Source organism: Trachypithecus francoisi, unplaced genomic scaffold (assembly GCF_009764315.1).
Source record: "Trachypithecus francoisi isolate TF-2019V2 unplaced genomic scaffold, Tfra_2.0 Lachesis_group6, whole genome shotgun sequence".
Lineage (NCBI taxonomy): Eukaryota > Metazoa > Chordata > Mammalia > Primates > Cercopithecidae > Trachypithecus > Trachypithecus francoisi.
In genome coordinates this window covers 104,991,222-105,007,312 of record NW_022681471.1, presented here as the reverse complement: position 1 = coordinate 105,007,312, position 16,091 = coordinate 104,991,222, and the positions used below count along the sequence as shown (strand labels likewise).

At 37.2% G+C, this 16,091-nt stretch overlaps 1 protein-coding gene across 1 annotated transcript in view; it reads right to left on the bottom strand.

Moving 5' to 3' along the window:
- Positions 1-16,091, bottom strand: part of DMD (dystrophin) — a 2,224,438-nt gene that overhangs the window by 1,790,182 nt on the left and 418,165 nt on the right. Inside the window, 1 exon segment of the mRNA XM_033201414.1 lies at positions 8,561-8,679. Coding sequence (XP_033057305.1) covers positions 8,561-8,679 — 119 coding nt within the window.

Below are 16,091 nucleotides of genomic sequence, written 5' to 3'. Positions count from 1 at the left end.
TTTCAGGTCTCTGTTATCTAAGTAGGTGAATTTGGGACAGTTACATGGAATTATTTATCATCTAAACAACTGAAATGGATAAGGAGAACAAAAATTGCTTTCATTTATTAGTGATTGGTTCCAATTGCCCAGAAAATACTCAGTTTTCTATGATATCTGAACTGAGAAAAATGTAGAAGACAGAACATCAAGAAAACACACAGGAATATTCTGATGTCTCTTCTTTTACGCCACTGGGAAATACGTGTTAACATTTATGTCTTAATTTTTGTTATGAAGAGCAATTTCAAGGTTCTCCATCAGGGAAGAGGAAATTGCTACAATAATATCTGAATGTTAATATAGTCATCTGTATCATACCTATTTGGTATATATTACTTTGCCATCAAAAAGGCAATGGCCATTTTTCATTCATGTAAATGTTGGTGAAATATTTTCTCAAATACATAGAAAATACATTTTCAACTGCCGAGTTTGCCTCTAGAGTGTCTGAAATATTTACAGTAATAATTTCTAGTTGAAATACCATGTATAGAGAAGGAACACCAATATATTGCAATTGCATTAGATTTTCTGAAAACAAGGTACTCTGAGTTCTAGAAAAAAAAAAATCTAAATGATACAAAACGAGTGTTTATGTTCACAAAAGTATTTATTTAAATGAACTCTAATCCTCCTGAGAATTAACCCTGTCAATTTTAACCAGTGTAAACTACTTATTACATTTCTTGCCATTATGGTATCAAAATGTGATGATTACAGCAGAGGTGGAAAAAAGTTAAAATGGCCCTTGTTCAGTCAATTGATATCAAACCCAACATAAGAGGCCTTAAAGATATGCTTCTCTTTTATAGCAAATTCTATATATCTCTCCATGATTATTTTTATAGGTTAAAATCGTGCATGCATACAAAGTCAAGTCTGAAACCATTCACTCCAGGAGTAAAACTTTCCAATAGGCAGAGCTAATTCTTGGAAAAGGCGGCTATAAAAACAACTGAAGAGTGATGCAGTAATTAGCCGAGCAGCAAATAGAATCCATGTCACCATTCTCAGGAAGTCAAAATAAAGTGGATTAAAACCAAACCCTAACTGGTTTGTAAATGTCATTTTGAAGATACAAAAATTTCTCTTGAGTCCTAGTCTTCTTTCTTTTTTGGTCAAATGTGACTGTCATTATTCATTTTTGTTCTAAAGTTACCCTGGTAAATAAGAGCATTTCCACATCATATTTCATATCCTAAATGGAAATGACTTTCTACACTAATACTCAAAAGACATCTAGAACAGGCGCAATGTTTTATCCCTGCTTTTTTTTTTTTTTTTTTAATTCCTTTAAAGAGAACATCCTCACTTTGTTATTCACAAGGGAAAGCTTACAAAGCACTCTCAATACAGGGAGTTTTTTTTGTTTTGTTTTTGTTTTTTTAGTTTTTGTTTTTTTTGGACTGGCAAAGAAACCAATATGTTTGAAACCCAGAGAAACAAACAATGTATATGAAAACCCACGACCAACGCATGTAGAATGTACTATCTTATAGAGAAATCATAATGGCAAGTGAATTGTCTGATTCACAAAAGCATATTTTTAAGGAGATATACCTATTATCTGGGAGCATAAACATACATGATTTATTAAGTTTACCCTAGATGTACTTATTTTTGCATATGTTAACATTTAAACACACTAGAAACAGCCCCTGAAATTGCTTATGCTAATGCCTACTGCTATTCATTTTAAAAGGCAATTCCACTTAAAACCAAACCTCAGGCCTCAAAACACCAGTTAAGGCCAAACAAAGCATATCGAACTCCATATATGAAATCCTACAATGTTTCAATGACTTCTTAATTTATAAAGCAATTCCATCAACAAGGCATATGTTTAAAATTCTCAAAGCATTATTTGGCAGGTATTTTTTAAACCAAATACGGCTTCAATCCCCCAATAATAAAATTCTCCCCAAATGTTTCATTATTCTCCTAAGGAGCATAACCGATTTAAAATGAAATGTCTTTGGAGATTAGCTGACATCAGGCATAAGCTAAAGAACCAATATCTGGTTAAATAAAAATATGAACATCACAAAAGCAATTACTATACAGGCATGAATCATGAATTTTGCCTGGAAAATCTACTGAAGAAAGTGTTCTAAGTCTGAGACTTCAAGAGATGGTGTTCTGTCTTTTGTGACTAAGAAATCAGTAAATAAAAATTCTTATGATTTACTTCTTTTTTTCTTTGAATCATCACTGAGATTATCTCTTGAAAAATGCTGGGCAAAAATGTATAAATGTGTATTTGGGGGTTTCCCTAACACAATGGCAAGAATTGGCATATTTTAAAAATATAAGACTTACGCTGAATCCTCATCTTATTTGCAGCCATAAGTAAACTTTAAGAAACTTTTTATTACATTATACTTTAAGTTTTGGGATACATGTGCAGAATGTGCAACTTTGTTACATAGGTATACACATGCCATGGTGGTTTGCTACACCCATCAACAAACTAACACAGGAACAGAAAACCAACCACTGCGTGTTCTCACTCATAAATGGGATTTGAACAATGAGAACACATGGATGCAGTGGAACATCACAGACTGGGACCTTTTGTGGGGTGGGGAGCTAGGGGAGTGACAGCATTAGGGGAAATATCTAACACAGATGTCTTTCCTGCTTTCTCCTGTGGGCATTTAGTGCTATAAATTTCCCTCTGAATACTGCTTTAGCTGTGTCCCAGAGATTCTGGTACGTTGTGTGTTTGTTCTCATTGGTTTCAAAAAACTTATTTATTTCTGCCTTAATTTCATTATTCAGGAGCAGGTTTGTTCAGTTTTCATGTAGTTGTGTGCTTTTAAGTCTCTTAATCCTGCCTTCTAATTAGATTGCACTGTGGTCTGAGAGACTGTTATGATTTTCATTCTTTTGCATTTGCTGAGGAGTGTTTTACTTCCAATTATGTGATCAATTTTAGAATAAGTGCGATGTGGTGCTGAGAAGAATGTACATTCTGTTGATTCAGGGTGGAGAGTTCTGTGTAGATGTCAATTAGGTCTGCTTGGTCCAGAGCTGAGCTCAAGTCCTGAATATCCTTGTTAATTTTCTGTCTCATTGATCTAATATTGACAGTGGGGTGTTAAAGTCTCCCACTATTATTGTGTGGGAGTCTAACACCCCAGTGGTGCCTGGAACACCAGCGAGACAGAAACATTCGCTCCCCTGGAAAGGGGGCTGAAACCAGGGAGCCAAGTGGTCTATCTCAGCAGATCCAACCCCCACAGAGCCCAGCAAGCTAAGATCCACTGGCTTGTAATTCTCGCTGCCAGCACAGCAGTCTGAAGCTGACCTGAGGCTCCAGCTTGGTGGAGGGAGGGGCGTCCACCATTACTGAGGCCTAAGTAGGCCGATGTCCCCTCACAGTGTAAACAAAGTCGCTGAAAAGTTCAAATTGGGCAGAGCCCACTGCAGCTCAGCAAAGCCACTGTAGCCAGACTGCCTCTCTAGATTCTTCCTATCTGGGCAGGGCATCTCTGAAAGAAAGGCAGCAGCCCCAGTCAGGGGCTTATAGATAAAACTCCCATCTCCTTGGGACAGAGAACCTGGGCGAAGGGGCAGCTGTGGGCACAGCTTTTGCAGACTTAAATGTCCTTGTCTGCTGGCTCTGAAGAAAGCAGCGGATCTCCTAACACAGCACTCAAGCTCTGCTAAGGGACAGACTGCCTTCTCAAGTGGGTTGGCCCCTGTGCCTACTGACTGGGACATGCCTCCCAGCAGCGGTTGACAGACACTTCATACAGGAGAGCTCCAGCTGGCATCTGGCAGGTGCCCCTCTGTGACGAAGCTTCCAGAGGAAGAAACAGGCAGCAATCTTTGCTGTTCTGCAGTCTCTGCTGGGGATACCCAGGCAAACAGGGTCTGGAGTGACCTCCAGCAAACCCCAGCAGACCTGCAGCAGAGGGACCCGTTAGAAGGAAAACTAACAAACAGAAAGGAATAGCATCAACATCAACAAAAAGGACATTCACACAAAAACCCCATCTGAAGTTCACCAACATCAAAGACCAAAGATAGATAAATCCACAAAGATGAGGAAAAACCAGCACAAAAAGGCTGAAAATTCCAAAACACAGAACGCCTCTTCTCCTCCAAAGGATCACAACTCCTCACCAGGAAGAGAACAAAACTGGACGGAGAATGAGTTTGACAAATTCACAGAAGTAGGCTTCAGAAGGGTGGGTAATAAACTCCTCCAAGCTAAAGGAGCATGTTCTAACCCAATGCGAGGAAGCTAAGAACCTTGAAAAAAGGTTAGACAAATTGCTAACCAGTTTACAGAAAAACATAAATGACCTGATGGAACTGAAAAACACAGCACAAGAACATCATGAAGCATATACAAGTATCAATAGCTCAATCGATCAAGCGGAAGAAAGATTATCAGAGATTGAAGATCAACTTAATTAAATAAAGTGTGAAGAGAAGATTAGAGAAAAAAGAATGAAAAGCAATGAACAAAGCCTCCACAAAATATGGGACTATGTGAAAAGACCAAACCTAGGTTTGATTGGTATACTGGAAAGTGATGGCAAGAATGGAACCAAGTTAGAAAGCATTCTTCAGGATATTATCCAGGAGAACTTCCCCAACCTAGCAAGACAGCCCACCATTCAAATTTAGGAAATACAGAGAACACCACAAAGATACTCCTCAAAAAGAGCAACCCCAAGACACATAATTGTCAGATTCACCAAGGTTGAAATGAAGGAAAAAATGTTAAGGACAGCCCGACAGAAAGGTTGGCTTATCCACAAAGGCAAGCCCCTCAGACTAACAGCAGATCTCTCTGCAGAAACCCTACAAGCCAGAAGAGAGTGGGAACCAATACTCAACATTCTTAAAATATTTTTAACTCAGAATTTCATATCCAGTCAAACTAAGCTTCATAAGTGAAGGAGAAATAGAATCCTTTACAGACAAGCAATGCTGAGAGATTTTGTCACCACCAGGCCTGCCCTACAAGAGCTCCTTCAGGAAGCACTAAATATGGAAAGGAAAAACTGGTACCAGCCAGTGCAAAAGCATACCAAATTGTCAAGACCATCAACACCATGAAGAAATTGCATCAACTAATAAGCAAAATAACCAGCTAGCATCATAATGACAGGATCAAATTTACATATAACAATATTAACCTTAAATGTAAATGGGCTAAATGCTCCAATTCAAAGACACAGACTGGCAAACTGGATAAAGAGTCAAGACTCATCGATGCGCTGTATTCAGGAGAGCAATCTCACGTGCAAAGACACACATAGGCTCAAAATAAAGGGATGGAGGAAGATTTACCAAGCAAGTGGGGAGCAAAAAAAAAGCAGGGGCTGCAATCCTAGTCTCTGATAAAATAGACTTTAAACCAACAAAGATAAAAAAAGACAAAGAAGGTCATTACATAATGGTAAAGGGATCAATGCAATAGGAAGACCTAACTATCCTAAATATATGTGCACCCAATACAGGAGAACCCAGATTCATAAAGCAAGTTCCTAGAGACCTACAGAGAGACTTAGATTCCCACACAGTAATAGTGGGAGACTTTAACACCCCACTGTCAACATTAGACAGATCAATGAGACAGAAAATTAACAAGGATGTTCAAGACTTGAATTTAGCTTGGGACCAAGTGGACCAAAGAGACATCTACAGAAGTCTCCACCCCAAATCAACAGGACATACATTCTTCTCAGTACTACTTCACACTTATTCTAAAATTGATCACATAATTGGAAGTAAAACACTCCTCAGCAAATGCAAAAGAACGAAAATCGTAGCAGCCTCTCAGACCACAGTGCAATCAAATTAGAACTCAGAATTAAGAAACTCACACAAAACCACACAACTACATGGAAACTGAACAACCTGCTTCTGAATAACTACTGGGTAAATAACAAAATTCAGGCAGAAATAAAGAAGTTCTTTGAAACCCATGAGAACAAAGATACAATGTACCAGAATCTCTGGGACACAGCTAAAGCAGTGTTTAGAGGGAAATTTATAGCACTAAATGCCCACAGGAGAAAGCAGGAAAGATCTAAAACCAACATCCTCACACCACAATTGAAAGAACTAGAGAAGCCAGAGCAAACAAATCAAAAGCTAGCAGAGGACAAGAAATAACTAAGATCAGAGCAGAACTGAAGGAGACAGAGACATGAAAAAAGCAATGAATTCAGGAGTTTTTTTTTTTTTTTTTTTGAAGAGATTAACAAAATAGACCACTAGACAAATAATGAAGGCGAGAAGAATCAAATAGACACAATAAAAAATGATAAAGGGGATATCACCACTGATCCCACAGAAATACAAACTACCATCAGAGAATACTATAAACACCTCTAACGTAAGTAAACAAGAAACCTGTTTAAGCGTAGGATGCTCTTTGAATTGGAAGAGTCCATAAATAGAAAGGCTTTACAGATCTGAGATTGTACTGGCAAAACGAGACCATAAGCAGTGGCTGGATCTTCATTAATCAGTCCATATTTCATATTACATTTTGTTGATTTTAAATTGTTGAAGTTTGAGACATAAAATAGTGACCTTATAGGCTATACAGTATGCATTTCTACATATACTTCCCAGTTAGGAGAACATATGGAGTTAGGTATACCGGATTCTTTTAGCTATAAAATACACTATTCATGTACCTGACTTTTTCTGATTACAGGCTTGTCAATGTACTTTTTAAAATTGTTTTTATTTACTTAATTTTTTTTTGTGGGTAGTGTATATACATAGGTGTATATATTAACCTATTTTCTGATTATCATGTGGACACCCATTTAGGCCCTCTTATTCCGTAAGTTCAAAGGAGTACTAGAGGTCAAAAGCCATTTTGTCACTTAATAAGAAAAATATCTATTTTAAACCTTCTCCTACTGTTTTATAAAAGGGTAGGACACACACAAGAATAACTAGAACATACACCCTGATGATGGGAACTGACCACCATATGTGATTCAACAAAAAACAAAAACATATTAACAGACTTATCTTTCAAAATCATACACGATAGCTCTTTATCATCCGGGGTTGAAGTCCATATTTTCATTATGCCTGCCCTTTCTACCTCACTGAACTAAGAGAAAACATACAAATGTGCACTAGGGGTCAACAGTAAAGTAACCTTCCCCTATACTGCCAACTAAGGACATAGGATTAATACAGTTTCTCCCTTAGAGCTAAAAGCAGGGACAGGAGAGATACTATCATGTATAGAAGCAATAAAAAGGGGTTACAGCATTCAGCGCTCAGCCATGCATTATCCAAAGGAGTAGAAACATTTCAAATCAACTTAATCCGATTCCAACTTCACAAACTAACATATGTGTTGTTACCATTTGCTTTCCCAAGTACATTTGCTTATTAAAAGCAATATATTTGTCAATCGTGAGTATTCTGTTATATCTCATTTAAAATTACTGAATTTCCATTTTTATTTATCTCTTTTTAAGCTTATTTAAAGTTAACTCCTCCCACCCCAATATGGATCTGCTAGACGATCTGAGGCAATCAGACTTCTGTGTCAGCAAAACTGAGGACTAAGATTCTGGTTGACAATAAATTCGCTGGCAAACGGCTATCTTCTGGGTCATTTTTGAGCTTTTCTTGATGGGACCTACCACCAATATTGAAAGATGTCCTGTTTTAGAATTGATGAAATTGATTCTATATTCAAAAAAACATTTAATTATCAGCTTCTATTGTAGAACAGCTTCTACCCAAATATCTTCAATCCACTGACTTCACTTTTCCAACTTCTGATTTACAGTGTTGCAAAGCCTTAAGAATTGAGAACAGAGGCTACAATTTCAAAATTGGCATGGCAAAAGTGTACTTCATGGGCAAGCAAAAGAGTAGAGGTCACAATGTTATTATCCCTGTCATTGCTATCTCTGGAAGGTATGATTATGTAGCACCAGAGGTAAGAGTCAACGTTATTTAAGTGTAATATAATAAAACAAATACATTTCTCCCTATCAACTAAAGCAGCAGAAAATGAATACCATCCAACAGAGGATCTCCCCAGAGTGAAAAATTACAACAGAAGTAGTGGCAGGAATAGATTTCTTGATTTAATAGTAAACCATGTTGCCTTTTATAGAGTATATGAATGAAATTGGCAAGAGGAGCTAATTAATTATAGCTGATTACTCTATCAAATCTCTTGGTAGCATAAGCAAAACATTAACTTTTTATAATTATTTGGAGTCGATACACTCCAAATGCAGTATGCTGCATCCAAAGGGCATATACATTTTAAAGGCTTTTCTCCTCAAAGTCTTCACTGCAATTTTAGATACTGGTATTTTGAGAACTAGAATTAAATAAGACAATTCATAATATAGTGCAAGAAAGCAGAACATTTTAAATATATCTAGAGTACTGGAAAACTTAAGATATGCAGTTTTGTATTTTGTGTAGAAATGACAAGTCTCAGATGAAAACATTAAACTCTACTATACTAAAAGCAGTGGTAGTCCAGAAATTTACCAACCTTCAGGATCGAGTAGTTTCTCTATGCCTAATTGATATCTGGCGATGTTGAATGCATGTTCCAGTCGCTGTGTGGCTGACTGCTGGCAAACCACACTATTCCAATCAAACAGGTCTGGCCTAAAACACATACATATACACACATACACAAAGACAAATATAAATCAATCTAGAATGTTCCATGAGATTTACTTCCATGCTTAATTTTCATTGACAACCCAATGCCCCATATTCCTTAAGGTTTGAGTGTAATTCATTTACCCTTCAAAACATTTCTATTTAAACAAGTTGTAATTTTAATTGAAAATCTTGTTGGGTGTGGTGGTTCATGCCTATAATCTCAACACTTTGGGAGATGGAGGCAGGCAGATCCTTTGAGCCCAGAAGTTTGAGACTAGCCTAGACAATTTGGTGAAATCTTGTCTCCACAAAAAAAAAAGAAAGGAAAAGAAAAGAAAAACTAGCTGGGTGTGGTGTCACATGCCTACAGTTCCAGCTACTCAGGAGGTGGTTGAGGTTGGAGGATCACCTGAGCCCAGGAAGATTGAGGGTGCAGTGAACCATATTCGTGCCACTGCACTCTAGCCTGGGCAACAGAGTGAGACCCTGTCTCAAAAAAATTGCTGAGGTTGTATACTTAAACACATACAATGTTTGTATTGTTAATTATACATCAGTCAAGATGTGGGGGGAAAAGAAAATCCTGAAGACAACAAATAATCTACGCTAGCTTATCCGAGCAACAAAAATTTATCTATCTCATCCAGTCTCATGGATTTCAATACCAGTTATTTACTGGTAATGCCCAGTTTTATATCTCTAACTCAGATCTTTTCCCTAAACTCAAAATTATAGATTCTTCTGCATACTCATTATCTCCATTTAGTCATCACAAGCTTCAGGTGTCCTGGATGGAGCTTCTGATATTTATCCTCATCACACTCCCCCAAACCTATCTATTTTTCTTGCTGATCTCCCTTCCTCAATAACGAACAACATGCTTAAAATTGCAGTTACTCAGATGAAAACCCTTGGAGTCATCCTTAATGACTATTTTACTCTCACACAACATTTAATTCAAAATGTATTTAGAATTTGACTGCTTCTGACTATCCTCACTGTCATCACTCTAGTCCAAAATCCATTTTATCTTGCATGAATTATCACAATAGCCTCATAACTGTTCCCTCTTCTCTCACTCTTGCCTGTGTTAATCAGTGCACAGCAGAGTTGCCAGAGTGATCTGTTAACATGTTTCATCATATCCGTCTTCTCAAATCTCTACTTCAGGGGAAGTGAAAATTACGTATTTCATGTGATCTACTAAGTCGAACAGGGCCCAGGTCCCTATTAACTCCCTGATTTTATTTCTTGTCTCTTTCCTCAGTTTCCATAAACAGGATCCATAGTTTTCTGCATTTGGATTTGTTTTCACTTTTCAAAGACATCAACGTGGCTCATTACTTTACTTCCATTGGGTCTTTACTCAAAAATCACATCACTGGAAAGTTCTTCCCTGCCCAAGCCCTATCTAAAATTGCATCCTAGCCAGGCACCTTGGCTCACACCTTGTAAATCAAGCACTTTGGGAGGCTGAGGCTAAAGTATTTGCTTGAGGCCAGGAGTTAGAGACAAGCCTGAACCACATAGTGAGAGCTGGTCTCTACGACTTTAAAAAAAAAAACAAGTAGTCAAGTGTGCTGGCATGCCTCTGTGGTCCCAGCTACTCAGGAGACTGAGGTTGGAGAATCACTTGAACCTGGGTGGCTGTAGTGAGCCATGATTGTGCCACTGCACTCCAGCCTGGGTGACAGCAAAACTCAGTCTCCTAAATATATAAATGAAAAAGAAAACTGCATGCCTCACATCAAACTCACATACACTTATTTTCTTTCTCCTTATCTGCTTTATACTGTTCTCATTAACACTATTTAATATATTATATAATTTAATTAAACTTGTCTCTGTATCTTTCTCTTCCACTAGAATGTACAATCTTTTATTGCCTGTTTGGTTCACTGCTGGAAACCCAGCCTGACACATAATAAAGGCTCAACAAATATTTATCAACTACACGAGAGAATGGATGAGCACATATAACATACATACCATATTACTTGATAATAGAGAAAACGCAAAGGAGTGTAAGAGGCAGTTCTTGTCTTGTAAGGATTTTAAATTTAATGAGCAAGGAAATGAAGAAGCCATATTAATTAAACTCTAAATGTGAAAAAACAGACAATAAGAAAATGTTTTTTTTTTTTTTTTTTTTGAGGCGGAGTCTCGCTCTGTCGCCCAGGCTGGAGTGCAGTGGCCGGATCTCAGCTCACTGCAAGCTCCGCCTCCCGGTTCACGCCATTCTCCTGCCTCAGCTCCCGAGTAGCTGGGACTACAGGCGCCCGCCACCTCGCCCGGGAGTTTTTTGTATTTTTTAGTAGAGACGGGGTTTCGCCGTGTTAGCCAGGATGGTCTCGATCTCCTGACCTCGTGATCCGCCCGTCTCGGCCTCCCAAAGTGCTGGGATTACAGGCTTGAGCCACCGCGCCCGGCCAAGAAAATGTTTTATAAAATCTGAAGAGGTCAAAAAAGTTTTCTGAGGATGAAAGGCAGATGAAATAGACATTTGGGCTTGCATTAAAAATATATTGATAATAGAATTCTAACTTGTGTGAGTATTAGAGAACTTAAGTTCTTAGGGAAGGAAAAAAGCAAGACATGCTCAGATAATCAAGATCTCACAGGCCTGGCTCCATTGGAAGATTCTAAGTATGAAGTGGTGGGAGATAAGTTTGAGAGACCGAAACTGGTTGAGTTTGCATGAGGTCTTGGCTATTAACGAATTACAATTTATCCCAACAGCACTGGAAATCATTAATAAAGTGGTTCTTCACCTTTTCTGAATCACAGACACTTTTGAGAACCTTTTGAGAGCTATGAAACTTCTACTCCTACAAATAAGTCTCCATATCTGTTAACAGAATCTATATATGATTTTAGGATATTTGAATCTGTTAATGGACTCCTGTTTAAGAGTTCATGCTTTGCCAAAAAAAAAAAAAAAAAAAAAAAAAAAAAAAGTTACAAAGGTAGGTTAGCTGTTATTTTCTAAATCCGTAATTCAAAATTGGCCAGGCTTGGTGGCTCACGCCTGTAATCCCTCCTTTGGAAGGCCGAGGCGGGCAGGTCACCTGAGGCCAGGATTTCGAGACCAGCCTAGACAACGTGGTAAAACTCCGACTCTACTAAAAATACAAAAATTAGCCAGGCATGGTGGCTAGTGCCTGTAGTCTCAGCTACTCAGGAAGCTGAGGCAGTAGAATAGCTTGAACCTGGGAAACAGAGGTTGCAGTGAGCCAAGATTGGCCCACTGCACTCTAGCCTGTGCAACAGAGTGAGACTCTGCCTCAAAAAAAAAAAAAAACGTAAATAAATGTACAGATTTGTTTGTTCTTTAATTGCTTCTACTCTGGTTAATACACCAAAATTTTGTACACTTACTAGGAAATCGTAATCCCTCCATATATTCCAAAATACCCCAAACAGCTATCAAGCTTATGGAAACTAGCATATTTGTAAATTGTTAAAATGCCTTTACTAAGAAAAAATATTAAAAATTAAAAAATTGTAGACTATTTAGGGGACTTTTAAGTTCACTACGCACCCTCTGCCTTATCTTCATTTTTTTCTGTAGGCAATGGGAGTAGAAAAAGAACATAGGTGGGAACATATGAGAAACTAGTTTTCTCATCTACAGCATAATATACAAGGTTGAAATGAGTATGATGAGCAAAAAGAGCATTGCTTATGTATTCTTGCTGTTTTCCCTTGTCTTCCCCTTTTCCTTGGCTACTAACTAACCACCTCAGTGTGTGGATATGTAAGTCATGTAATTTATTTGAGCTTTGGCATTTTCATTCAAAAAATCAGCATTGCACAAAATGGCCTTTGAGGTCACGTCTAGCATTAAAATGAATTGTTTTATACCATTAAAATTAATTAACATTATAAATATCTATGATTTTCAAATGCGTAAAAATTGTAAAACTAACCAACTATGGAGGAAACTCACATAGCATTTAATGTTAACTGGACCATAATTTATGAACTTGCAACCAAGGATTACCAGATTTTTAATAAAATCAACACCATGATTAGGATAGTAAAATGTAAATCCTAGTTCTACCACATACTAGCCAAATAGTTTTAGGAAAATTACATAACCTCTCTATGACTCAGTTTATCTATTTGTGAGATGGGTAAAATGATAGCATCTATGTCATGGAACTTGATGGGATATTTTACCTAGAATGGTGTCTACAAAATCATAATTGTTTAAAAGCATTCATTTCTATTACTTTGCTGTAATGTTAATTACATTTATATAACAACAGTGATGTATTTTCAATTTGCAGACTCAAGCCAAAAACACCTATCTTTACAGAACAGACATAAATGTTACAAATACTACTGATGCAAACATAGTATAATTCAAAATGGGAGGTGGAGAAGAGGCAAGAGTAAGTATGTGTGATGATTTTGTCATTTTTCATATTGGTCAAAAGTTGCTTTCTAAGCTTGGTAAAAATTTAACAAGAGGTATACTCGTACCATTTAATGTAATAAAAGCAAAAATTACAAGAATAAAATGATTATAAGTAATCAAATTAGGAAATAGCTGGGGATGAAAGGTAATATGGCTGGGCTTCATACTATGGAGTAAATACCTATACTCTTAGAAATTAGTTTGTCGGCCGGGCGCGGTGGCTCAAGCCTGTAATCCCAGCACTTTGGGAGGCCGAGACGGGCGGATCACGAGGTCAGGAGATCGAGACCATCCTGGCGAACACTGTGAAACCCCGTCTCTACTAAAAAATACAAAAAACTAGCCGGGCGAGGTGGCGGGCGTCTGTAGTCCCAGCTACTCGGGAGGCTGAGGCAGGAGAATGGCGTGAACCGGGAGGCGGAGCTTGCAGTGAGCTGAGATTGTGCCACTGCACTCCAGCCCGGCGACAGAGCAAGACTCCCTCTCAAAAAAAAAAAAAAAAAAAAAAAAAATTAGTTTGTCAAGAAGTAGAAACATTATCATACATATTATTATAACCATCAGGAACCAAAGTACAAGTAGCTGACACTGACTGCATCTAAGAATTGAAATGTGATAAAGTAGGGTTGGGGTCATGAAGATACACTCTGTTTCTGTTTTCCCTTCGCTCCTGACTCTAGTGTCCATTTTCTTTTAATTTGCTGTGGTAATACACTAAAATAAGGATTTAGGATAATTGAAACTTTATAGTTATTGTAATTTTATCTGCATCTTGTACATATTTTTATCATTGGGTTTTAACACAAAAAGTAGAAATCTGGCTTCCCTTGAAGGGTAATGTAGTGGACTTTGCATTTTATCACACAACTTTTAACTTCCATGACCCTGAGTCAATCCTTACGCTCTATATTAACTCCATGTCTTTGTTCTATATAGTTGAGCCACTCAATTATTGAAATCAGGGCACCTCATGACATTCCTAAGTGTGCCAATGACAATCTCTTTGGAACAGAAAGTTCAAGCATTTTTTTTCTTTAAAGAATACGAACATCTGTCAAATACAAAAAGAAGGGGGGGATGATTCATGAAAGAGCATTAAACAACCGTGAAGAACCTCTTGAAAAGTAACCGTGTAATGCATAAAGAGTTACTGATGATTCATCCAATATGACAGGAGAGAATATATAAATGAGGCTATTTTGACAGAGAAAGAGTGGGTCAGGGACAGATAAAGCAGGGCAATCTGGGTATGTTTACTGTATTACCTACAAATGTATTCAGAAATGATGAAATAGAATATTAACAAATATAGAGTGTGAACATGCTTGCAGGATTGAAGTCTTCCACTTGAAGGGAAAATGTTAGAGAGCCAACAAGGACCATATAGCCTGATTCTTGATATTTTTGCTCATCTGCAAATGTGTACATGAACAGCAAAATCAATATTTTCAGGCCCTTAGTGTGAAGCATGTGGCTGCATAAATGAGCATTGACTTAAAACACAGACCAAATGTCTCTATCCCTTCTCATCTAACTGTATTGAAGCTGTGGAAAATTTTTCTTCTGTCATATGGTAAACAATGTGGTAACATTGCTTAACATGACATTTGAATGCATGTCTGCCTCTTTTCTAAAATCAGGTTGCTGAGTAATTCACCTGGAAATCCGATCTGGATGGGGTTAATTAAATCCAGCTGGAGCAAGACACCTGACAAAGATGCTTATTTGAAGTGTGTTTGCTCTTGGACTGAGCTTTACCATAGAGAAAATTCATATTCTGAGCTTTTTCTAGAAGCAGGATTGGCATAGGAAAATTGTAGAATCATCAAAAAAAAAAAAAAATCAAAGTGAAAAAACATAACTTGCACTGAAATTTAGGCAAGATGCAGTCCGGTGTCATTTTAAACACAGTTATTAGTCAATGCATTTAGCCCTGGGTTGGGTAAATGAAATGGGTAACAGGAAGACCAAAATAGAGTAACTATAGTCCCTCTCTCTCACACACACACACACACACACACGCATATATATATATATATATATATATATATATATATAATAGACACTTACACACACACGTGTATATATATATATATATACATATATACACACATATATACATAGAGTCTAAATGGTGTAGTATATATGGTATATGTATCATATCTATAAGTGTGTGTATACTTATACATATGTATTTCCTACACTGTTTTTTCTTGAACTGTTATTAATTCATTTACTGAGCTTTACACAAGCAAAAAAAAAAAAACTTGTTTTTCATCTTAAGAAAAGGAAATATAATGTTGTATGGAATATAGTTAAGGACTTTGGTTCACTGTATTACGGTGAGTTCTTTTTATTAAGATCCACAAAAGCTCTCTTGCTTTATAGCAATGATTTGCTGTTCCAGAGCAATTGTTTCTTTTGGTATTCTGAACACTACGTCGTAGAATTAATTGTGTTCTGCTCTTTGTCTTGGTTGCTAAAATGTTCTGAGTGTCTTATGACCCTGAACTAGAACAAAGTATACAGGACTTTATGGTGTTTGATATCTGTGTATTTGATAAGACAGATGTTTTTTTCTCCACACTATTTATCTGATGATGGTAATTAATTTAAGTACAACTACTCACATGAGATCTAGAACCATTTTTAGCTGTATAGTTTAGGCTTACACAAACACATTTTCTGTATAAAAAGACCAACCCCGTTCTAGGCAAAGTTAGAATACAACCTGCAGTTTCTGGGAGTCCCAATGTCAAACCCTCTACCATAACCAATTTCATGCTCCACTAATGGTATATTTCAACAACTAAATTATATGTATCACATAAAACACAGGAAAATATTCTTAATTAGTTCATTCCAATGGAATGTTAGATCAATGTGGTCAACGTACATAACATGTTGTAAAGTAGGACATGATCTGGAACCGTACTGGGGAAAAAAATGTCATCAGAGTCTAAATCACCACTTTTAAAAGTTATTTAAT